General features: G+C 39.4%; 2 protein-coding genes and 1 pseudogene across 2 annotated transcripts in view; 2 read left to right on the top strand and 1 right to left on the bottom strand.

Moving 5' to 3' along the window:
* Positions 1 to 348: 348 nt before the first annotated feature.
* On the top strand, positions 349 to 7580 carry igbp1 (immunoglobulin (CD79A) binding protein 1). Its single transcript, XM_071530282.1, has 3 exons — positions 349 to 825; positions 1835 to 2179; positions 5633 to 7580. Exons 1-3 carry the CDS (start codon positions 349 to 351, stop codon positions 5903 to 5905), a joined length of 1095 nt encoding a protein of 364 aa, XP_071386383.1. The 3' UTR covers positions 5906 to 7580.
* A 1948-nt stretch (positions 7581 to 9528) lies between these two features.
* The window catches only part of abhd18 (abhydrolase domain containing 18), a 31359-nt gene continuing 14759 nt past the window's right edge, over positions 9529 to 26128 (top strand). The window contains exons 1-7 of the mRNA XM_071530279.1: positions 9529 to 9869; positions 11244 to 11352; positions 13979 to 14063; positions 15897 to 15997; positions 21017 to 21092; positions 23099 to 23183; positions 23990 to 24017. Coding sequence (XP_071386380.1) covers positions 11261 to 11352; positions 13979 to 14063; positions 15897 to 15997; positions 21017 to 21092; positions 23099 to 23183; positions 23990 to 24017 — 467 coding nt within the window. The 5' untranslated portion in view covers positions 9529 to 9869; positions 11244 to 11260. The remainder of the gene's footprint in view (positions 9870 to 11243; positions 11353 to 13978; positions 14064 to 15896; positions 15998 to 21016; positions 21093 to 23098; positions 23184 to 23989; positions 24018 to 26128) is intronic.
* LOC139653276 (uncharacterized) lies at positions 17416 to 18148 on the bottom strand (annotated as a pseudogene).

The raw sequence follows: 26128 nt of genomic DNA, 5'->3' as shown, positions 1-26128 counted from the left end.
CACCATGACATCGCCAAATCCCCAAATTTCCTAAGCGCACTTGAATGCAACGCCGCCAAACACTGGCATTTCCTAGCCTGAACAAAATACATTACACGTCAACACAATATACAGCGCGTTACACGTCAACAAACTACATAGCGCGTTGTCAACAAACTACATAGCGCGTTAGACTGACGCGCTGTCTGTTTAGATGGCCTTCCATATAAAATAGACAACTGACGACGGCGTAAACGACAAGCGAAATGTGACCCCCGTGGCGTTCCATACTATGACCTCCTTGGTCACGTGCCACTCCCTGTGAAAACACAACGACCGACCAGTACGGAAGCCCGTAAGGCAGACAAAATGGCGGACTCTGAAAACATGAGCAACGTTAGAAAGCCACTCGATTCTGACGTAGAACCTCTTAAACTATCCGACTTCTTAGATCGTGGATGGAAGTTATTTGAAGAGGTAGACACTACAAATGAACCGACTGGATCTAACCCGATACAGGTTAAAGTGAAACGGGGTATAACGATGTTGGAAGAGGCGTCCAGAATGGTCGCTCAGCTTGACCTATTTAGCCGCAATGAGGACCTGGAGGAGATAGCGACCACAGATCTGAAATATCTGTTGTTACCCGCGCTTCTAGGAGCCCTGACTATGAAGCAGACGAGCCGAGACAAGCGCTTAGATTTCGTCCAAACGGCTAGGGCGTACTTTCATGATTTCTTGCGGAGATGTAAAGAGTATAACGTGTCAAAGTTTGAATTGCCAAAGCCGATGATTGAAAACGCGGCTCTTGATGAAGAATCAGAAAACGGAAATTCTACAACCAAGGTACTTCATGTAGGCAACACATGGAAATGACAATAATCAGTGACATAATGCAGTGATTCTCAACCACCAACTCATATCAAGGACCCCTAATTTAGTCCACATTAGAGCCATGGACCCCCTTCTTATGAGATTTTGTCTCTCAGGCCCAAATCTGAGAATATTTTCATTGTTAGATATGATTTTGTCCAGAATCCCATGACTATCTGTATTGTAGGTAGAGAGATAACAGTGAAACTATGAACAAAACAGTCATTCTTCTACATTCTGTCAGTGGTGGAAGAAGTACTGAGATCTTTTACTTAAGTAAAAGTAGCAATACAACAATGTAAAGATACTCCATTACAAGTAAAAGTCCTGCATTCAAAATCTTACTTAAGTAAAAGTACATAAGTATTGGCAGCAAAATGTACTTAGAGTATCAAAGTAAACATACTCATTATGCAAACTGTCATAAATTATTGGAATATTAATACTGATTTATTGACATGTACATGTACATGTAAGCAGCATTTTAAAGTTGTCAACGTGAAGCTAATCTTAACAATTTAGCTATACTTTTGGGTAGTCTAATCTATAACAATGCTATTTTATAGTTTTATAAAGATGAAACATGAAGATGATCAAATGTTTTAAATATAAAATATTGATCTGAAAAGTAACTAGTAACTATAGCTGTGAAATAAATGTAATGGAGTAAAAAGTACAATATTTCCCTCTAAAATGTAGTGGAGTATAAGTACAAAGTAGCATAAAATGGAAATACTCAAGTAAAGTACAAGTACCTCAAAATTGTACTTAAGTACAGTACTTGAGTAAATGTACTTAGTTACTTTCCACCACTGGATTCTCTAATTGTGTTAACTCCTTGCAAATGAAATAATGCTGACGTTTATCAATTTGCTGGGGACCCCTGGAATCCCCTCAGGGACCTCTGGTGGTCTCCGCACCCCACGTTGAGAACCACTGACATAATGAAACCATAAATTTAAGTGTTTGTTTCGTCTCCCAGCTTTCCTCCCCCAGCCCTCCAGACCTGGTTGCCATGGCATCGCAGAGGCAGGCCAAGATAGAGCGGTACCGGCAGAGGAAGGAGATGGAAGCCAGACTCTCTGAAGTCAGGATATCCGTGGAGAGCGGACAGGCCGATGATGAAGTTACCCGAGATTTCTACCTTCTCAGCGTGCGGAGATGGGTCACCGTAGCTTTGGAGGAAATTGACAGCATTGACCAGGAAGTGGAGATTCTGAAGAGAATGGATACTATGAAACAGATGTCTGCTGAACCGCCGTCCCAGTGTAAACAGCAAGCCAGGACACCTATGAAACCGTTCATCCTCACCAAGGACGCAGTACAGGTGAGGCACTGTAGAGGAGACTGACATGAAGCTGACCACAGTGGCCAGTGGATTCATACTTTACCAGCCAATTCAGTTTCTTAGTTGCCATAGTAGGTGTAAGAATGGATAAGCAACATTGGAAATGAGTTGACTGAGTGCAAAATGGCATTTAGGGTTTGTATTTTTTTTTTTATTTGGCTGATGGGTTGTCTTATGCTGCATTCATGTCCTTTGGAAAAGATGGCAGATATGACTGTCCGACTAGAACAGTGATTCTCAACCTTTTTCATATCAAGGACCCCTAATTTAGTCCACATTAGGGCCACGGACCCCCATTTGATGCAATTTTGTCCCTCGGACCCAAATCTGAGACTATTTTTATTGTCAGATATGATTTTGTCCAGAACTCCATGAGTATCTGTATTGTTGGGAGAGAAATAACAGTGAAACTATGATCAAAATAGTCAGTCTACATTCTATAATTGTTCTTGTAAATGAAATAATGAAGTTTAACGATTCATCAATTTGCTGGGGACCCCCTGGGATGCCCTCAAGGACCCCTGGTGGTCCCCGGACCCCACGTTGAGAACCACTGTACTAGAAGATACCATTCACCTCAACTTACAGGTGGTAAATACTATTAGAAAAACTGTTCATCTCAACATACAGCTGTTGCTGTCTACCAGTGACTCTCAACCTTTTTCATATCAAGAACCCCTAATTTAGAACACATTAGAGCCACGGACCCCAATTTGATGAGATGTTGTCTCTGGGACCCAAATCTGAGAATGTTTTTATTGTTAGATATGATTTTGTCCAGAATTCCACGACTATCTGTATTGTAGATAGAGATATAACAGTGAAACTATGATCAAAATAGTAATTCTTCTACATTCTCCTTGTTAACTTGAAAATGGAATAATACTTAAAGGAATAGTTTAATATTTTGAACCCTGGGCCCAAATAACACGTTTTCCGTCATCATCCCTATCAGTAGAAACCATAACTTTGCTAGCGGCCTGCTCTGCCCGTCCGGTAACACCGGTGTTATACCCTAACTGGTTCCGACACTATATGGTTACCATACGCGTGCGTGAGAGTGTTTTACTTACTGCAGCAGATGTTGTACGCCTCTGTCAGCAGATTCACCGCAACTCCACAAACTGGAAACTGACAGTACCACATCGCTTACAGCTTTAGTGTCGCTTTTACCGGTGACTGGCACACATATATATCGTTTTGTTTTTTTTATCATTGTCAACATAATGCTAACAACCCTAAAACAGGAAAACAAAAACTTACTTTGTGTCCAGTGGGATTCGAACCCGCTAAGCTCTGTTTATTATAAGATATTAAGATATTATACTTATTATAAGAGTCATGTTGTACTAGACACGCCACACAACAACAACATAATGTGTCCTATGTAAGATTTGAATGGCGTAGCCGAAGTGAGGACCTCAGGAAAACTAGCTGTCATTAATTTGGCAGAAAATGGGCATCCTAATAAAACAATAACACAATAAGACATTGCAACATAGCAGAGAAATCACTGAATAGATTAATAACTGAATAGTTGACAAGAATATGATATTATGGGGATATCTTCATATGAGCCTAACATGCAATGTTAGCCCGACTTACAGACATATGAAGAAGTTGTTTTAGTCTATAGATCTTTTGAAAAGAATATTACACCAAAATCGTCAATCTGAAAATCCATGTCAGTGAAGGTAGCCTACATCAGCCAGTAGCCTAGCTTGTGGTAAAACATAGCGATCAAAACACAAGCTTTTATGTATCCTGTTTAACACAATATGTGTGGCTGTAGCATAGTAGCCTAGTCGCAAGTGCAAACAGGGCTTCGTAGCTCCTTGCCTACACTGGATGTGATTTTAAGTAGCCTAATCACTAATCATAATAAGGCTTTTAATTCTGATTACAATTTCAAGCTATTTTCAGTGGCCTCATACCAGAGATCACAGCCATTGTCAGTTCTTGTAAACCGTGCGGTCCAAACTATCAGCCTGCAGCGAACAGTGCAATATCTTCATGGGTAACAAGTTAATTTAACAAGCTTCCATATAGGCTATAGCCAATCACCGGTGTTGCACAGCCAGTGAATTGACTAGGGTAACTACAACGAGACCTGTAGCGTAGAATGATAGAGCACGGGTTGGGGATGATACTAGTTTTTGTATTCGCTAGGCCTGCAACTAACGATTATTTTCATTGTTGATTAATCTGTCGATTATTTTCTCGATTAATCGATTAGTTGTAGTCTATAAAATGTCAGAAAATGGTGAAAAATGTGGATCAGTGTTTCCCAAAGCCCAAGATGACGTCCTCAAATGTCTTGTTTTGTCCACAACCCAAAGATATTCAGTTTACTGTCATAGAGGAGGAAAGAAACCAGAAAATATTCACATTTAAGAAGCTGGAATCAGAGAATTTTGACTTATTTTTCTTAAAAAATTACTCAAACCGATTAATCGATTATCAAAATAGTTGGCGATTAATTTAATAGTTGACAACTAATCGATTAATCGTTGCAGCTCTGGTATTCGCGGGACCGAAACCCGCAGGTGTACTTTGTTGTTATTTTTATCAGTGTGATCAGTGCTTTGAAAAGCTGTAATAGTTCACCAATATATTTGTGCCAATCGACATGAAAGCGAACATTTTAACCAGACCAGGGAGAGAGAATGCCAAGAGAGGCGCAATATTTGTTAAAGGTGAAATGTGTCAAAATACCATTTTAAAGTAAATATTGTGGTGCTGCAGAGATGTCCTGGCCTACACATCATATTCTACAGACTTAAGAAAACATCTTTGTTTGGTACAGATCCCCGCAAAAATCACACCATAATCATTTTAATACGTTTTTCAATGAAAATGAGAATAATGATGTCAAAATGATCATTCCCTCTAATATCGCAAATTATATTGCAATTGCAATATCGGTCAAAATAATCGCAATTAGATATTTTTTCAAAATCGTTCAGCCCTAATAGAGAATAGAATAGAGAATAGAAAGCCTTTATTATTGCTGTACAGAATACAATGAAAATTAAGAGCGCTACTCCTGATCAGTGCAATTAAAAGACACAGGGAAACAAAACAGAAACAAAACAAAACAACCTCAGCAAACAAACATCCACAGCCAACAACACAGGTTCTAAAATAATAAGTAAAATAAATAAATAAATACAATGTAATTTTGCACTAGAATAAGTGTACTTGTTGCACTAGAATAAATGTAATTATTGCACTTATTCTAGTGATTTTTTAACAGTATTTCCGGTGTTGTGTGAATGGTAGCATTACGTTATGGAAAGGCATATCTTGTCAGAACAACAGAAACTGCTACTTTTACCGGGAAAAATCAAAACAGCAATTTTACAGGTCTCGTGTGTGAAAGAGGCTCTTGTCTAATTCTATGTAAGGGAATATGTTTGTTGTGATCCACAGGCACGGGTATTTGGAGCCGGTTACCCCAGCCTTCCCACCGTGACAGTAGACGAGTGGTATGAACAACATCGGAAACATGGAGCCCTGCCCGACCAGGGGATACCCAGGAGGGTCGCCGTCGAGGAGGACGTTGACGCGAAGGAGCAGGAGGAAGAGGAGAAAGAGAAAAGGGTGGAGAACGACAACGAGGAGTCCCTGCAGAAAGCCAGAGATTGGGACGACTGGAAAGACACTCATCGAAGAGGCTATGGAAACCGCCAGAACATGGGCTGAACAAGCCCAAACAGCCACAAGCAGCAGGCATGTCAAGATAGGCTGGGGCTTTAATTCATTTTCATTCAAAGCAATCCAGCAAGTGGATTTTCTTCAAAATTCAAATACTGAAAAGCTTTTGGTATGAGGTCATAAAATCAACTAAAAAAAAAGGAGAAGCTGCAGTTGATTTACTAACGCTAGATTATTTGGTCTCAGTTATTTGATAAGCTGGATATGACAACCTCTTCTTACAAAACGTTTTTCAGTTTTCTTTTGAATTGATTGAATTGAACCCAGCCCTGACGCTATCTGGTCTGTAGTGTTTGTTCCCTAATACTGTCATTTAGAAATAATAAAGAAACAGATCAAACCACATGGCAATCACCTGGGCATATTTCCAAATAAAGTGATATTGGTAACACTTTACAATAAGGGTACATTAATTAAAGGTTAGTTAATGCTTAATAAGCATTAACTAATGCTTAATAAGCATTAACTAACCCTTAATTAACAGTTAACTAATGTGTCTGGTAATCATTTAGTAATGGTGTTCATGTTAACTAAGGTATTGATTTATACATTATTTAATAGTCATCTTTATAAACTATTAAATAATGTATAAATTAATACCTTACTGAGCATGATCACCATTAGTAAATTACACATTAGTTAATGCTTACTAAGCATTAACTAACCTTTAACTTAGTGTACCCTTATTGTAAAGTGTTACTGTGATATTTCTCTTGAGTAGAACATTTTCAGTTTTTAGCATGAACACCGTCGTAAGAGTTGATTAACAGCCAGCTACCAGTACCGGCTGCACTGGGGACAGATGGTCACCACCACTTACTGACTTTTGTTTTGACAACCCAGTTCAAAAATAGATAAATAGCCATAGCTAAGTGATCCCAGTTAATATTACACACATTTGCAATCAATCAAGCTGGGAGAAGTCCGAGTGCCAGTGTATGTGACTGTGACAGTACCAGGGCAGTCTATGTTCTATGATATAAATTGCGTATAGATGTAAAAGTTCAGATATATATTGTGTGACCCACTCAATAAGAATTATAAACCCAAACGCAGATCCTGATAGTATCTTGATACACTGTTAAATGCCTTATTATAAAAAATAGGATGTGGTCTACTGCAAATTTGTAACAGTGATGGACAATGAGCACGAAATGACAATGGGGAAACATGGCTACCACAACTTAGATTAATTAACTTAAACTTTACATTTCTTAATAGCATTTAATAAGACTCACATGGAACACAGACATATCACCTTGTGAAGTGTTTTGTTTTTTTTTTACTTTGGTTTTCACTTTTAAGTAGAAATGTGATTCATTTTTGAAAAGGTTTTCAAATTGAAAATTAGGTGGTGAGTACGTGTACCCAGAGTGACAAATACTGGTATTTGACCATTCATAAACTCCAATAGAAGTATGTACACAAGAGAGGAAATATTCTACCAGAGAGAAATACTACTGTTAATAAAATGGGTAATCCAAAACCTTTATATTGCATGATGAATCTGCCTGCTATTGAACAGAAATCAGTTTGACATTTTCTTCTCTTTTTTTGTCCACTTTTGTAAAACTGCATTATTGTGTTGTGTTGTCCCAAATTATTACTTTTCTGTAAATGATTTTATGTCATTGCATTGAAATATTCGCAGAATAAATATATAAGCCAGCATGGTCAAAAAATGTTTCTGCCCACAAGTACGTCAGGTAAACATCATGGATGGATACAACAGTCAGGTCCAGCTTGGTGACAGTTGTCACTCTACCAAGATCTTTAATAATTTTACAAAGGACACGATTTATCTACGTGGGCCTAACAGTCTGAAAACATACAATAAGTAAAAGATGAGTAACCATGCAGAAAACAGATAGTTTATTTTGCTATAAATAGTGCTGAAAAAATACGAGCATGTAAAAGCAATAGCCTTGGCCTACCTGCATCAGTGTGGACAAGGCCTCAAGCTTTAAGTGTTATGTGAGATGGAGCTCACCTTGTTTCTTTGATCTCCTCCTTTTGAAGATCATATGGTGCTCAAACATAGAAGTGATCAAAATTTGCCTCTGATTGCCTCTCTGGCTATGTCACACCTACTTGGTGGAAGAGGAAATGTGTTGACCAAATTGTTGCTCTTACATGCTTGTGCTTGAACCCCTAATAATTAATAATTTAACGAAAAGTTCCTTGTTATAGCGCAACCATCTGGCCAATGTATGTGGGCTGCCTTGCCTGAGGGGCCATAGTTAGTTAGGGGGATTTCACCATTCTCAACCGTGCTTTTAGTGGCAGCCTCGTTGGGCTTTTATTTTGAAAAGAAAATGCGCTTCGGCAATACAACCGGAAGTGACATTGTGGCTTCATGGAACTTGCTTAACTTGACGAGGACCAGAAGTGACCCTGCTTGGCCTTCATAATAAAAGCGTCAAATTTGTCACAGAGAGAAAAAAGGGTGTACAAAATAACTTGTATAGATTATCATTATTAATATATTTTTTTTACAAAGTGTCCTTTTCACAGCCTATATTAATAGACACATAGGCCCAGTGGTGATCTTACCATTCAGCAGATAGGCCACTTAGGCCCTACAGCCAGAGGGCCCCACAAAAGATAAGGATATTAAGTAATATGAGGTTATTTTTCAGCAATTTCAAATATATTTACTTATTGAAAAACACTCTTTGTTACAATAAAAAATATTTAAATATTGAGGCATACCAACCCCAGTCAGACAATGTGTGGGCGATTCCACTTCCACAAGATTTGCCTCTTTACTGTGAGCTCATATTCTTTGTCAATGTACCAGTTGCTGCGGGAGAAGTAAAAAAAAATAAAGCAAAGCTGCCTAATGGCACACACAAACACAAAAGAGAGGAAGATAAAAGCTTTGTTGATAACACATTTCTCTACCATTTACAATAGCCTACTTTTGAAGATGAAAACACGAACAGCACCGAAAACATGGTGATTGACACCATGTGTGTATTCTTTCTCAGTCAGGTGAGATCAGATCCAGTGTCAGTGCACAGCCCATGTCATGGAACACCAGCCCTTGCTTCTTTACTTTGCTCCAGCTTGAATGCAATGTATACAAAGGATAGAAAGGTGCTATATAAATAAAGTTAGAATGATTTCTTGACTAAGGAATTCTCAAACACCAAACCTATTTAAACAAGTTGGAAGGGTGTTAACTATTTTATGAAGCCTTGTGATTGGAAACGTATTCTGAGTGAACCCAGGAATTGGGGCTCCCATTATATAGCATTTAGGGACAATTGTGCTACTGAAAAAGATTAAAGTTAGAGTTAGATTAGAGTTTATAAGATAGTAGACAGCTTTCCAATGTGCCCACACTCCCAATGTGTGTAATTTAAGTTTCGTTTTTGAATATTTCTTTGTATATTTTTGGCAGCCCCTTTACATATGACGTCTTGCCTGTATGACTATTAATCTATGCTATGTAAAGGACATTTCCAAAAAGACAGCAATTGCATTTTCATTGTCTGTTCCCTCTTTATTTTGACGCGCATTGGTAAATAAAGGTTTTATTTTGAAAGTTGTGACCGGAAGTTTTTTTTTTTTTTAATAGTTAGCTTGACAAGTGGTCCAAACAGGTATTCGCCCTCTGACGCCAGCTGTTAGCTGTTAATGCTAATACCAGGAGTCACAGCAAGGCCAACAAACTTCCCTGTAGTTTGAGGTACTATTTCTATCTTTCTGTCTGTCTGTCGTTTTCAGCCGACAGTACATCAACTGAGACAGAGAACCAAACGGCAATGAATGAACGAACCTAGCTAAACAATTTGAACTTAAGGCAGTAAACGAATAACTGTTTTTGAACGACTCACGTTTTTGAACGACTGAAACACAACTTTCTACGGTCACATTCGGTAATTTTGGCTGTCACTTTGAACGGTCAAAGTCATTACATTTTTTGAGCCGTTATATCAGTTAAACTGTAAGTTTCAACTGTCTATGAATGCTAAACATGGTTATCTATTGTTTTTGCATTTGAATGTTCCCAGAATAGCTATACAAGCCAGCATGATCAAAAATGTGCAGTGCCAGTGTTACAGATCCACTGGTGATATGAATTATCTGGTGATATGCGCGTGCATGAACCAGATGTTACTCACCGCTGTCTTAGCGTGGTGTGTCGGTTAACCAGGAAATGAAAATTCAGCTGATTTGTCACTGCCTCATTATCACATTATTTTAAAATACAAGGTCAAACATTTGTTTTATCAGTATAAAATAAATGATAAAAGTATTAGCCCTCACAGATAACTTTTCATAAGAACACACTAAAAACTGTCGAGATTTGATTCCTTGGTTGAGTGTGTATATACACATACATATATCCTATATGTGATAACCATGTGCTCTCTTATACTCAGATTAACTTGTAATAGTTTACTGTGTCATCTCATCTACTTCTACAAGTGCATTGAATTTTGTGGAAACAGTCCTTGTAGCTATGACTTTGACCACTACTACGAAACTTACTGCAACTACTACTACTACTACTACTACTACTACTACTACAACTACTATTTGATACAACTGCTACAACTACCACTACTGCTGCTACTATGTCCAGGACTACTACTACTACTACTACTACTTAAGCTGTTACTACTACTACCACTACAACTACTGCTACTACTGCAGCTGCTACTGCTATTACTCTCAGTACTATTGTTAGTCTAAATACTACTACTGTACTACTACAAATAATATGACTGCTAATACTACTACTACTACTACTACTACAACAACTATATTGAAAATATTATTAACTAAAGGACTTCTGGCTAACTAATGAATTGCTTTAGCTTCAATAAATCAAATCTAAACATATTTAAACCTTGTCTAATGAATTATTTCTAAATTTCAAACTGAAGCAAGCACACATTTTTCTTTTCTTTTTTCTTTTCTAGTTATGATACATTGATGTTTAAAATGCTATATGTAGTACCTTTAAGAAACCATGTGTACTCATGATTACCAATCTTATTTATGGGCCATTTTAGTTCTGTAGGCCTTATCAATCTACAGAGACTCAGACTGTTGTGAATAAACTGTGTGTCTGTGTGTGTCTGTGTTTCTCTAAATACCAGTGTGTGGTCTGTTGGTGTGAGCCATCTGGCTCTTTGTAGACATGCTTAATATTTGCATGTGTGTGTGCATGCATGCCTTTTTCTATGGGCCTAGTTGGTCTAAATGTCAGCTGCTGCCGGTTCATGTTTTTGAGGCAACTGGATATGCTGTACCAAAGGCTAATTGCACTATTTTATGGAGGCATGAATAAAGTGTGTGTCTCTCTGTCTAGATGCCAGTTGCTGGTCCATGGGTCTAAGCCGACTGGATGTACTTTACAGAAGGCTGCTCCTCACCAAACTCTTCATTCAGGGATGGGGGAAGCCTGAAGACCTCAAGAGGTAATGAAAAGGAGTGAACACAACACAACAGAACACAGCTGGAAAGAACAGTGTGGAGCATAATGTAATCATATAGAGCATAACAGAAGACAAAGTTGCTGCTGCAATTGGTTTCGGTTAGTGATCAGAGATTGAAGACTTGCTGAACATTTATGGGCAATAATGGCTTTTTCTGAAGCCCTAATGCAAGGATCAATACTATTTGGAAAGAAGGAAGCAAAGATGCTATTTTCATTCGTTATCATTCCAGCCTGCAGGTCAGTCCATCGGGCTGCCATTTTCTCCATATCCATCACTGACTCCTATATCTGTCTGCACATTGGCTATTGCTGTTGAGTACAGAGTAATATTGAATCACTCAGAAAATACCCATTGTAAGCCATGTTAATGAAATTCTTTCAGGTGCATTAGCAGCTCCTTGCAATATTCCACTTAGTTTTAACATGGAGGGTTATTCGGCTCTTGACTGCCATGAAAACCAGAATATAATCTACTCACCAAGATCGGATGCAGTGGGGACGAGTTTGTAGCGTTTGGATTTTTACTTCCCATTCCCAATGAGGCCACGAAAATAGCCTGAAAACATTTAACACGTTGGTGAACAGATTCAACAAAAGATCCCGCTACTGTGATTTTCAATTGAAGTTTGGCCATATTTTTTAGAACGTCATTTCGCCAAGTAGTATATTTATTGATAGACGAGAAAATAACAACATAACACGTTGGTGAACATAGCGGAGGGATGCTATTTTCACCAACGTGTTAAATGTACGTTTTCAGGCTATTTCGTGGCCTCATTCAAATGAATGGGAAGTAAAAATCCAAACGCTACAAACTTGGCCCCTTGCTTAATCACTTAAACAATGGCTCATGAAGTACAATAGAAATTCAGATTACAAGAGAGCATTTTGAAGTGTTTGCCCATGGTCAGAGAGTCTATGGTGACCAGCAGGGTTTGAGTTTGAGAAGGCAAAGATACTTGCTTGTGTTGTATGCAAATCTCATGTGTAAGTCGCTTTGGATAAAAGCGTCTGCCAAATGTGAAATTGTAATTGTAATTGCAAAGAGCAAAGACTGTATATAACTAGAGATGCACCGATTGCAATTTTCTTGGCCGATTCCGATTTCCGATTTTTTAAAAGTCTGACCTGCCGATTCCGATTTTGGCCGATTCCGATTTTCTTTCTAAGAACTATAATTGACAGCACACACAAACATTTTTGTAACTTTTCTTTAATTGAAAATTAAAATTCAATTGTATGTTCATAATAAAACATTGACTATTAATAACTTACATTTTCTCCAAAACTGCACCAGGTTACAGGACCTTCTCTCACTCTCACTCAAACAAATCTCAAAATAAAAAAGTGCTCCAGGTTACTGGACAGAGCTTTTTTGAACAAATAAAATCCAAATGAAAATGAATTGCAGTATATCCCACTTAATACTTTCCCGAAAGAAAACAGGTGCAACAGATCTATATAACAACACACGGACTATTACTATTATGGACTATTATACAACAGGTAGTTCCGACTAAGCAATCTGATTGGTCAACTAGACATTTAGAACGTGATCAAATCAGCATGACAGCACACCTAGCCGTGCTCATCACTAAATATTACTCCGCCATATTATCATACAATATATTTAAATATAACGCTACGCTAACTCTGTTCAGCCTTGATGTTACCAGACGCTCTGCATCCTCCATCAGCTGTGCCGGTGAGTCGGTGACACGGCGCTACTAGCTTAAAAATACATGTGAAGTTCGCGGAGATAGTAGCTAAATCTGTCCATGGAAAAATTATTTTTTTCAGCAGATATCTTAGTTACAACAAGATTGAGCTAGCAAGGCAGTTTTGTGTTTATATGTGTGGTATTTATTCAGTTTGGGAAATCCCGCGATCTCTAGAAAGCATTAGCTCAAGTTGGCTGGCTGACTCAACAGGGACTAGAAATCGTCTCTGTTGCAGGTCGTTACTAAGGCTCCGCCTACTTGCTGGAGGAGTAAACTAGGTTCCATTACATAGGAGTCTACTGACGTGACTGATTGTTTTCCAGTTATTAGTCAGACCTCATGTATTTCCAGGGAAACGGAGATAACACTAGCACGTTTTTTATTTTGAGAGCGAATTGCACCACGATATGAATACATTTTGTTTGTATCTTTTATTTTGTTGGTAACTGTTGTATAATCGCAATATTACACCCGAGGGTGTGCGTTACCGTCATTATTGGCACGACAGTGATGCGGTCAGGACCGAGGCGCTTGCGCCGAGGTCCGTAAGCATCACGGTAACGCACACCCTCTCGTGTAATATTGCTTAATTACAGCGGAGTTTTTACTGTTGTCTTAAATTTGACCGGCACAGAATCGGATATATGAGACTGATCGGCCGGTCACCGGTCATGGCCGATCAGCTGAAAACCGGCCGATTCCGGTCACCGGCCGATCGATCGGTGCATCTCTATATATAACTGAGGCATTCAAATGATGATTTATCTGCCCAAGATAAATTTGGTGGGTGTTAGTTAACCCTGTTGTACAGTCAGTGTATAATTGAATCAACATATATTGATTTTTGACTGATCATCTATTGCTGTCTTCTTTTCTTTTCTCCAGAATCTTTGAGTTCCGTAAGATCATTGGGGACAGAGAGAGGTGTAAGGACCTGGTGCCCAAGGACTATCCGGTTTACATAGATAAGGTACTAGATCTCCTCCTCTGTCTCTTCATAGCACCCAGATCGTCTACCTCTGTTTTGTGCCAGGCTGTTTTGTCATGTATTTTCTAAAACTAGTGCAGTGCCCGTTCAAAATAGGCGTAGGCTATCAGTCGCTTTTCGCTTGTTTATTCAAAGTTTATTAATATTGACCGTGTTGCGTGTCCAATCCGACACCGCACGTCCCTGGGTCCCCAGCAATACACCCGCCAAGTGTGAAGTCGATCGGACGAACGGTTCTCGAGATATGCAAAGGACACACATACAGACAGAGATTCCTTGCTTTATTTAGTATGATGCAATAGTTACTAAAAATTAGCCGCTAGTAGTCCTACTTCTTTTTTAGTCTTGTCACTATTCTACCAGCTACAAGTCGCTATTGTAATTTTACTAGTTGCTATGTAATAGATACTAGTTCTAATTTAACAGGTACTAGTGACTAATTTGGTTTTTACTAGTCACTTTTATTTTTTTTACTGTCAACAATTTAATAAATACTTGTACTTATTTTATAGTTACTAGTGACTGATTTCAGTTTTAATATTCTCGTGCAGGCACAAAAAATTAGGCGCTAGTACTTTTTTAGGGATTCATATTTTTTCTGAAAATACATTTTCCATCCCAGGAACAGAAGCATGTTGTCCCGGGAATCCCGGGAAAATTTACTTGTTTTCAAAGCATAAGCAACCAGCCAAGACACAGTGGTCATTTTCAATAGGAAGGACTAAATAAAATAAGGAGAAATATGCATTAAACTTATGGGTTCCCAATATCCATACCCTGTCACCTTTAGTGTATTTGGTGTTATTATTATGACATATGTACACCAATTATGTTATTAATCAATATTAGAATGCATTCAATACGAACTTGGGATGCACAGCATGCAAGCAATGTCAAATTCTGAAGTTCATTGCCCGTGATCTGTCTGCTACAAGAACAGCCTAACGTGGAATTGATGTTTGACAATACTTCATTGTATATCGTATCGTATACCATTAAATATCGTTAAACCCAGAAATTTGGCACTCTCAACAAGACATTCCATTAAGATGAGATTATGCATTCAGAGGCCAGTGGCACAGGCATATGTATATAGCTGTTCAGTAGCATAACATGATAATGATGGACCCCAGTGCAAATGTTTTTGTTGGGCTTTTCCCCACATGCATGTACACTACCACCTTCTCCATCACATACAAATTAGCAGGCATATCTATCACAGAACAGATAATTCCAAAAGTGTGAGTACCAAGGGTCCACTGCTCTACCTCTCATATCACCAACAGTAACCTGTCCAGCACCATGGACAGAAGTCCTCTGATCCATCATATAGCCTACAGCTTTAACACTGAATAAGGGGCCGTGTCCACCAAGTTACCTCTTGAGCGCTTGAAGTGCTGGTGCAGAGCGCTTGGCAGCACTGGGTGAGCAGGGAGCAGGGAGAGCAAGAGTAGGAGACAGGACTATGTTGCCCTCTTTCTATCTTCCTTGCACTGGCTTTCTGGTTTTAGAGTTGATTTTAAGATCTTATTGCTAGTTTTCCTATATCACCACAAACTCCTCCTGCATTCATATATTACCACCACCTCCTCCACTCCCATATTACATCACCTCCTCCTTCACCACTCCCGGGCTTCAATACCATCTCCTTACTTTTTTATTATAACACCATTATACTAACGAACAGCATTCCCAGTTTCAGATCAATGGAATTGTTGTGTTTTCTGTTAGTATTATTATTATTTGTAGTAGTAGTAGTCACAATATGCATTATGTATTATTAGCATGATTTGTTGTTGTTGCCTATTTGTTCAGACAGATGACCAGGTTGACTGTCAGATCCATGATGGATTCTTCATCTCACCTCTGGAGCACTTGGTTCCTGGAATACTGCCACCAGAGGCTGTTAAAGCCAGGTATAAAACATTATATTATACTCTACTTCTTCTACTGCTACCACTGTAACTACAATTTATCTATTTAACAGCTGGTCTTAGGAGGGCGGGCGTCTAACCGGCATCTAACTGGCAGATATAGAGAAAAACCTAGGGTGTGTATCCCAGCGAGCGGAACTCTTTTGAATTCTTTACTGTATTTTATTCCACCAAGCAACAAAATGCCAACTCGTTGTTGTGTGCCAGACTTCAAGGCTCAAATTTTTTCATGTTTATTGATGCTCATATGTGCGCACTTATGTCATATTTTCTTTTGTTTTTATTTTATTGTTTTATTCTTTACATGATCCATTTTACTTTGTCTAAGCACTTTGTAACAATTGTTAAGAAGAGTGCTATATAAATAAAATTATTATTATTATACAGTTACTTTGTTAGTGACAATTTTTGATTGCAGACAAACACTGTCTAACCATGGTGACCATTTCACACACAAACTGTACTGAACAAGATTTAGGTTACTGTTAGTGACAACAAAATGCATTAGCTTTTTTATTGCAGTTTGAAAACTTATTTGTACTTACTTGGTGGTCAATGTGCTAGTTTGGGGATCCTGAAAAATGTCTCCAAAGGATCTCTTTTCATATGGGGTTCAAAACGTGATAGGGGACTGACTCTTCACTCTTTGTCCTTTTTTTTTTTTTTTTTTATCAGCCATTGATTCCAGCAGAAACAACATGGTCACATTCATTACAACAGTCAATCTCCATTAGCAGAGCAGTTGTCACACAAACACACCACCCGCTGTTTACTGAAGGAGGCCAAGCAGTAGTGGCAAAATCTCGGCTTCTTCTCCATCTTCCCCTCAGCTCTCCTGCAGTGTATTCAGGCTATATCAGATTCAACAAATTCACCAAATGTATTGTCATCCAGTATGTCATCCTCTTTTATACCGGAAGCTATGCTTGGGATATCGGCTAAACCTAGCTAGCTTTAAGTCTGCTACTGACTGTAGTGAACATGAGTGCTCCCCCTTCGGGCAGGTCATAAAAATCTCCCTGCTGTAGTTCTTCCTGAACAGCAAAGGTGAAGAGGATTACATTATTTTGATGTTAGCCTCATTCCAGAAACCGTGATTATGAGAACAATTTACAATTTACAATTTCACATTTGGCAGACGCTTTTATCCAAAGCGACTTACACATGAGCTTTTTATACAACACAAGCAAGGTTCTAGTTAGGAGAGAACAACGAGAGTAAGTGCTATAAAGCTAAGTTCTGGTCCAACAGGACATAGGTGCTACGAGGCAGTGCTACAAGGCAGTGCTATGAGGCAGTGCATAGAGTGCATAGAGGCAAATTTTTTTTTTTTTTTTTTTTTGGGTTGGTTACACGGGCCATTAGGTGAGAAGGTATTCGCTTAAGAGCTGGGTCTTTAGCCTTTTCTTAAGGATTGAGAGGGACTCGAATCGGATCGAATGGAGTTTGGTAACTCGTTCCACCACAGAGGAACCACAGAAGAGAAGAGTCTAGCTAGTGACTTAGGGCCTTGCTGTGGTGGCAGCATCAGGCGCCGCTCCTTGGCAGAGTGTAGTGAGCGGGAGGGAGCATAGACCTGAATGAGGGAGTTCAGGTAGGTCGGAGCCGTTTTGGTTGCTGTTTTGTAGGTGAGCATCAAGGACTTGAACTTGATGCGAGCAGCAACTGGGAGCCAGTGGAGGGAGATGAACAGCGGAGTGACATGTGCTCTTTTGGGCTGGTTGAAGACCAGACGCGCCGCCGCGTTCTGGATCATCTGCAGAGGTTTGAGCGTACATGCTGGGAACCCTGCCAGTAAGGAGTTGCAGTAGTCAAGGCGTGATATTACAAGCGCCTGTACCAGGAGTTGTGCTGCATGCTCAGACAGGGTCTGATTTTCCTGATATTGTACAGAGCAAATCGGCATGACCGAGCAACAGAAGCCACGTGCTCCTTGAAGGTTAGTTGGTCATCAATCATGACACCCAAGTTTCTGGCAGACTTTGTGGGAATGAGCTGAGTTGATTCGAGCTGGATACTGATCTGTTGTTGTACAGAGGGACTAGCTGGGATGACAAGGAGCTCAGTCTTTGATAGGTTAAGCTGAAGGTGGTGTTCCTTCATCCAAGCCGAGATATCGGCGAGGCATGCCGATATCCGTGCCGAGACTGTGGGGTCGTCTGGTGGGAACGATAGGAGGAGCTGGGTATCGTCAGCATATGAATGGTATGAGAAGTAGGGCTGGACCCGAATATTTGACTATTCGGATATTCGTTCGTTGGGTAGGTATTCGGTTTTCAATTTTGGGATTCGGATATTCGTTTTTTTTAAATGTAATTTTATATGTAATCTGTAAGCCGGTTGCCATTGACCCTGCGAAGCAGTTCCCTTTTTTTTTGCATTCAAATGTCAGTCACATTTGCTGATCGCCATGGTGGCACAGAGAAAAAAGTACGACCTGAAATTCAAGCTGTCAGTTTCAAATTTGCTGAACAAAACTCAGGAGAAGCAGCAGCAAGACATTTCTCCATTGATCTTTTTTTTTTTTTTATCCTTTTTCTAAGGTAGGCTACCGGTATTTTGATACGGGGCTCTCTCTCTCTCTCTTTCTCTCTCTCTCCCTCCTTCTCTCTCTCTCTCTCTCTCTCTCTCTCTCTCTCTCTCTCTCTCTCTCTCTCTGTCTGCGCTTTAGACCGTAACCGCTGTGAAACAATCAGAAAATAACGTTTTATTTCTCTGATTCACCGGCTTTCTCGTTACTACCGCTCCCTCTCTTCATTCACTTTCTAGCTCGCTTGACCATCTCTCTCTAGCTTGCTCAACCATCTCTCTCTCTAGCTCGCTCGACCATCTGAGGAGGAACTGTGACTATGTGTGAACTTTGTCAGGTGAACTGTTACCCGTGTATGGAAAGCCAAGCAGTTTGAAGGTTAACACGCTTAACACCACCCCCCACCCACCCGTGGCCAAAGCTTCGAATATTCGCTGTTGATTACTACCGAAGCTCTGAAGCCCAAAAAATGGTATTCCGGACAGCCCTAATGAGAAGCCATGTGAGCGGATCACTGCACCCAGTGAGATGGTGTATATTGAAAAGAGAAGGGGTCCAAGCACTGACCCTTGAGGTACCCCTGTGGACAAGCAGTGGGATTTAGACACTTCCCCTCTCCAAGACACTCTAAAGGATCTCCCTGAGAGGTAGGACTCAAACCAGCAGAGAGCAGATCCTGAGAAGCCCAGCTCAGCGAGTGTGGAGAGGAGGATTTGGTGGTTAACCGTGTCAAAGGTGGCCGATAGGTCAAGTAACATTAGGACAGAGGACTGACCGGCAGCTCTAGCTGATCGCAGTGTTTCCACTACAGACAAGAGCGCTGTCTCGGTAGAGTGTCCGCATTGGAAGCCAGACTGGTTAGGATCATACAGGCTGTTCTCAGAAAGGAATTCAGAGACTTGATTAAAGACTGCACGCTCAAGTGTCTTGGAAAGGAAGGTGAGTAGTGAAACCGGCCTGTAATTATCAACCTGAGATGGGTTGTAGGGAGTGTAGGTTTCTTTAGCAGTGGGGTAACCCGAGCTTGCTTAAAAGCAGTGGGGAACACACCCGTTGTAAGTGAGGAGTTGATGATGTGCGTGACCGCAGGGATAAGTGATAAGAGAATTCATCACAGAGACTGATTTGTCTCTGTATATATGTCAGACCTAAAGCTTTTATATTAGCTCAATGTTATTATGCGGTGGAATATCCCTTTAAGCCAGAGGGGATGGTATGCCTCTGCAGAATAGAATGGTACTTCTGTTTGGTCAATGTGTATTTGATCCTGTGCAAGTCACCAACTCTCCATGAGGCATCCCCGCACCTTAAAGAGGGGATATCCTAGGATCTGGCAATTCTTAGTATTTATGGTGGTTTTGGTACTTGGGGATGTGAAGTAATCACAGCAAAAAAAACTGAATCATGTTACTATGCCGTTTACCCACAGTCACCAACTATAAAACATGGCCCCTTGTACAACACTGGAGCAAATTCTGACTGAATGCTGATTTGATTTTCCCTGTCATTAGCGCATAATAATCGTATAATAGTGATTTTTCCTCACACTATAATCGTACCATCAAATGCTCAAACCGTTGCCACCTGTGACCTGGCCCAAAGAGTATTTGATCTATGCAATGATTGGGCACATAGCAGACTCCATTAAGAGTAACCTGGCTGCTAGAGTTTGAGCGACAGACAGACAGGGACACAGACATTCATAACTAGTTTGTGCTCCTAGACTTTGCTGTGTGCTCCTATGTTTTTTTCAACTTAGGACTCCCTGGCAAAAAGCTTACCGTAGAACCCTGGTTACATGTTCTATTTGTATACCAGTGTATACAGTATATATATATATAGTATACCATGTCCAAATTTAATAGGGTTGCTGGTAGAATTCTTATTTTTTAGCTATGACCAGCAGCCAGTATAAATCGGTTTGTTGTTAGGGTTGGTTGGGTCGGTCTGTTGCACACACACCCGCCCTCCCCGAAAAACAAACAAACAAACAAACAAACAACACTGCACATATAAAGCTGTGGTATACAAATGCGGCACACACTCAACAGTAAGCCTAAACTACAGATCTTTGATTAGGCCTATTCATGAACTGCCTTATTAGTGACTACGCAGTCTAAACTAAAATAGGCCTACTTTAGGCTACCACTTGTCATAATTGCCCCAGTAACCTGCGCCAATCTAGTCGCAGCTCATTATGAATTTGCAGATGTCGGGAGGTCAAACAAAAAAAAAACCGAACAAACAAAAAAACCCTACTGCGCATGTACAGCAATGGGATACAGAAATACAATACCTATACATTTTTCAGCTAGCCACACTGGTGCTTTAGCTCAACTGGTAGGGCAGCGGACTTCGTATGTATATGCTTATTTATATTATATACGTAGCTTAGATATATTATATGCATAGTCAATTGAAAGTCCTCACAAGTATAGTTATCCAAAGTGTGTGTGTGTGTGTGTTTCCAGGTTCCAGTTCATAGTTCCTAAGAAGTGGCAGAAGAACAGACCTGTATGTATCCACCTGGCTGGGACTGGAGACCATGTAAGGATCTTAACCCCTTATCCTAACCTTAACCTCAGCCTATATTTACTTAGTCTTAGCATTGTTTTCTCCTATTACTTGTTTTCTCTCCATTAGTATTATATGCCTTAATATATACAGTATAAAGGATTAATCATTTAATGTATATGCAGGGTTATCTTTAACAGTGGAACAGTGCTGATGCACCACCTTGCAGGTTTCCTAAAGTAGAACCTCACTGAGAAAATCTCATAGAAGTTATATAATTTTAAAGTGGATACAGACAACTTTTCAACTTTCCCCCCATTGTCCCCCCCTAGCGTTTCCAAGTGGTATTATTGTTTGTGCCGCTGTCGCAAAGACAACCAGATTGCCTTCTGTTAGAGCCTAGCTCTGTGCAATAGAACAAACCACCTGTCTGCTTATCAACTCCTTGATCATAATACAATATAGTAACTTTCACCACTGCTCATTTTAGAAAGGCCACTGCAAGAAAACATGTTCTTTGTTTAGATTATCAAATGGACAATGGATCATTTGTTTCTGGCTGCTAGTGTAGCTAGCGTTAGCAACAGTTGCTAACGCTAGCTAACGCTAACCGCTATTCTTACAACCGTAAGAATCCCAATTAGAACTAGAAACCCCGATCTCAGTGCCATGATAAAGCCAGAGTAAAACATCCGGTAGTATGAATAAGTAGGCAGGTTGTGTGTTTTCCCCGGTAGCTACTGATAGCTACCGATAGCTACCGGGGAAAACCTATTCTATTCCTCTTTTGGTTGCGCAATGGATGACGCACTTCCTTTGTGCCGTAAATCGAGCCTTCATTCTCCTGGGAGATCGTACCCGGTGGCAGACAGAATTGCATAGTGAAAGCGAGGCTTATAGGGAACCAATCTAAACGCAGATGTGTCATTATTCTATAGCCATTACACTATGCAATCAACATTTACTTCATAATGATAAATTAAAGCAAAAAAGTTGTCTATAGGGTCTTTAAGAATCTGTTTTAAAAATACAAGTTAGGGAAAATAATAAATACCTAAGACTTGGAAATACCGTTGAAATGTATTCAGAATCTTTTTTGCTGAAGTGTAACATTGAGCTTGGCTCCAGGTAGATCTTTTGAAGTCTGTGGAAGAGGCTGTGGAAAAATTGGTTCTCAATGGGTCAGAGAAAATAGAATAGAAATGGTGGGAAACCATATAATGCACAAAACAAATAGTTTATTTGCTATAAATAGTACAGAAAAAATACAAACACTTCAAAGCAATAAATGAACACAAATATAGGCTTGGTTTAGCAGCTACTCAGTTGCAACACATTTCAAGCTGTGGAAGTGCGCCAGGTTTGAAAGCAAATAAATGATTTGTTTCGTGCATTATACAGTTTCCCACCTTTTCTATTTTATTTAAGATCTTTTGAAGTAACACATTTCCTGATTCATTAAATCCCAAGTTAAAGTTGTAGCTTGCCAAAACAAGACCTTGGACATTTAACTCAGCTGATGAACAAAAAAGGGAAAATTCACATTGACACTGATAATAACTGATAATTCAAATTGCCTTAAGCCCCCATGTGATGCTCTGACATCACTCATAGTAAATAGTTTTTTTTTTCAAATATTATGGTATATAACACATGAATTCAACAAATTGAACATCTTCTACAGACACACTTCTTAGAGAAATGAGAGGAATGAGAGAATATAGATATAGAATATAGATAATGGCTTCATATTACAATGGTTTGTGATTTTTGTTAAATTTTCGACAAGACCTCAGGCCAAAGTCCTGTTCCCTGACCTGACTGGCTGTGTTAAGTGCTAGATTATCCCCGGTTTCTGTGGGGATGTCAGGCTTGTTTGATACCAAAATGCCAAATGTACTTCTGGACCACTCATCTAGATTAATAATAATTATTATTATTATAATAATAATAATAATAATGCAATGTTAATAGATGTTCCCTGTGTCTGTAGTTTTGATATTGTAATATTTAAAAAATTTAATATTCTGTGTGTGTAGTTTTTCTGGCGTCGTCGGACCCTGATGGCCAGACCTATGATCAAAGAGACAGGAATGGCTTCGCTACTACTGGAGAACCCTTATTATATCCTTTCATAATTCTACAGTATTTGCTTCTTTCTGTTTTGTTTTTCTGTTTTTCTTTATTACTTCTGCTAGTCACCCCTAATTTAGCCTCTGTATCCTACTCTGCTTAAAATTATACTATTTTTGGCCTCTTGTAATGAGCACAGAGATGTGCTGAGTGTCTGAGTCTGTCCTGTTTCTCATTAATTGGCCAATACCAAGGAGGTTTTATCTAGGTTTTATTGTGTAGATCTTCTTCTAAAAATATTTGTGCCTTGTAGATTAGGTGACAACTGTTGATTTTAGAGATGTTCCGATACCATTTTTTCCTTCCCGATACCGATTCCGAAACCTGAACTTGCGTATCGGCCGATAAAATTTTAAATAGTACAGTAACAGTATAAATTTAGTATACAAGTATAGATTTCCGGGAAAATGGCCGTTTTATCCGGGTGAAACTACTTTAAAGTAGATTTTTTTCGGGGCTAATAAATTACGTGATATCGGATAGACTCGCGTACTCGCCGATACCCGATCCAGCAGTTTAGGCTGTATCGGAGGCATTTCCGATACTGGTATCGGTATTGGAACAACTCTAGTTGATTTGGGTGAAAATAACCAAATGCTAAGGAGTTAAGAATATTAATGTTTGTGCCTTATAGATTAGGTGACAACAGTTGACAACAGAAAATAACAAAATAAAACGTGCTAGTATATCTAATTAAGAACTCTATTTGTGTGTTCTTGATATCCTTTACATAACCTTACTTGTATAGAAATTGATAAACTGTCTGTAAGTGTTTCATTCCTTGACTGATCTTTCACATGGCTACCGCAAACCCAAAGACCAACTGTAAGTCAGCTGACCTTCACGCCCTAGTAACTATTTGCTAATCTCAGCTAAATCAAATCTCAGAAAATCAAGCTTTTCAGGAAAATTATTATTTTTAAATTTTCACATACACTCAGTCGCCACTTTATTAGGTGCTTGTTCATTCATCAAGGGTGGGATGGGGTGAAATGTGGTTGGCCCCCCTTGGTGCGATCACCTTTGAACAAGACAGTATTTGTTTTTGGGCTGTCATTGGGCGCTGTCTTTTTTCTTTTTTTTTTAATAAACAAACTATAAGAAAGTTTCAGTAAGGTGGCGTTCACATGAGCATTTGTGATAGGTCCAAAAAAAATATATCGCAACTCCATCCGTCAAAAAAGCTGAAACTGTTTACACTTTTTATAGAACCACAGGCTTCGTCCATCTGCCAAGACAACAACATAACAGGTTTTAAGAGCAAATCATTCCATTGTAAAATCACTCGCTTCATCCATCTGCCAAGACAACAACATAACAGGTTATGCCGATGATATATTGCTCTATATAACCCCTCATCCTCCCTTCAATCAGTCCATAATCTGATTGACTGTTACAGTAGGGTGTCTGGCTACTCTATTAATTGGTCGAAGTCTAAGATTCAGCCTCTAACCAACCCCAACTGGCTTGCTGAGGCCGGGGATCTCCCGTTCCAATGTACCACTTCCTCCATCAAGTGTCTTGGAATCCATATCCCTTCTAATCCCAGCAATCGCTTCAAACAAAATTTTGGCCTGCTACGTCAGATGATAAAAGCTGACATGAACTGCGCTTACATGAGCGTTATTTTTTCATTCTGAATTAATTCATTCCGATTGAGGATTCACCCCCAAGTGTTTACATGAGCGCCAAATAAAAGGATCGCATGGTGTGTGTTTACGTGCTCCAATGTATGTAATCATAATAAAAGTTTCTGACGTGCAAAATATAGAATCCAGCACTCTAACATGGGCTTACGTTTTTAAAAGATGGACCTGCGTTGGTTATTTCTTTACTGCTGTTCTTTCTGATGAAGCAACAGTTTTATTAAAACATACGACTCCATAAGTGTCAGAAAAAGACGTTTTGTTTTGCCCCCGCAATGATTGGGTCCATTTGTAATTTTCACCGCTGTAAACCAAAACTGGCCCGGAGAGGCGGAGTCAGCACTTGATATAAAATTGGGCTGCAGCACCTACATCAAGCCCGAGCGCCCGGGGTTCATAACAAGCTCATCCATTCAAATTCTCCCGGAAAAAAAACTTAATTGACATTACTTACGTCAAATGCGCGAGCATGTGCAGAAAGAGTCGAGATATTCCAACCAAAGAAAGAGATCGGAATGAGTGTTTACATGACAAAAAAGCTGGACAGCTTGGCATGTGAGGTGAAAACAGACACGCATGTTGTGCGATTAGAGCAGGTTGTTTCCCCACAGCCTGTAACACACAGTGAAATGATTTTTCCTGTTCCAGCCTGCAGTGATGTAATAAATTGACCAAATCATTTTGAATTAATACACGGTAATTCATATCTTGAAGGTTACCGAAACCTGGCCAGTTTTGGAACTTAAGCCTTGCATACAGACTGTCCAGACTCACTCCAGATGATCAATTGTTGATTTGGTGTGTTGGCGTAGGTCGGGGCGGAGCATTTGATTGACAGGCAGATGGCACAATGTCAACTAACAAATGACTACATCAAATGACGACTACTCTTGCAGCCATCAAATAATGAATGTCCATGTCAAATAATGAAATCACAACATCTAGTGGCGAACAGTAGACCCACACCTGAACATAAAAATTTGATGTGGTTGTCTGTTACTGTCTGTGTGTGGAGAGTTTTTTTATTTGACTTGTTCTTTGTTATTTGATGTTTGGCTTTTCATTTTTTGACATGAATATCCATTTGATGTTTGGCTTTTCATTGTTTTACATGAATATCCATTTGATGTTTGGCTTTTCATTATTTGATGTGTGTATCAGTTACTCGATGGTTGGCTTTTCAATTTGACGTGAATATTCATTATTTGATGATGTTAGCATTCCTTATTTGTTGTGGTCATTTGATATTTGTAGATTGCATGTTGTTATCATTAGATGTGATTATTTTTT

Source organism: Centroberyx affinis, unplaced genomic scaffold (genome assembly GCF_046629955.1).
Source record: "Centroberyx affinis isolate AG114_WGS23_722 - 3 ecotype Tasmania unplaced genomic scaffold, CSIRO-AGI_Caff_v1 ptg001908l_1, whole genome shotgun sequence".
Classification (NCBI taxonomy): Eukaryota; Metazoa; Chordata; class Actinopteri; order Beryciformes; family Berycidae; genus Centroberyx; species Centroberyx affinis.
Note: the sequence above shows the minus strand (reverse complement) of the source record. Positions and strands in the feature narration are given on the sequence as shown.

Excerpts from the sequence above, each read along its gene's own strand:
- igbp1 (XM_071530282.1), top strand. The coding sequence starts at position 349 with ATGGCGGACTCTGAAAACATGAGCAACGTTAGAAAGCCACTCGATTCT. Across the intron at positions 826-1,834 it reads ACGGAAATTCTACAACCAAG|CTTTCCTCCCCCAGCCCTCC; the intron begins GTACTTCATGTA and ends TTCGTCTCCCAG. Across the intron at positions 2,180-5,632 it reads TCACCAAGGACGCAGTACAG|GCACGGGTATTTGGAGCCGG; the intron begins GTGAGGCACTGT and ends TGTGATCCACAG.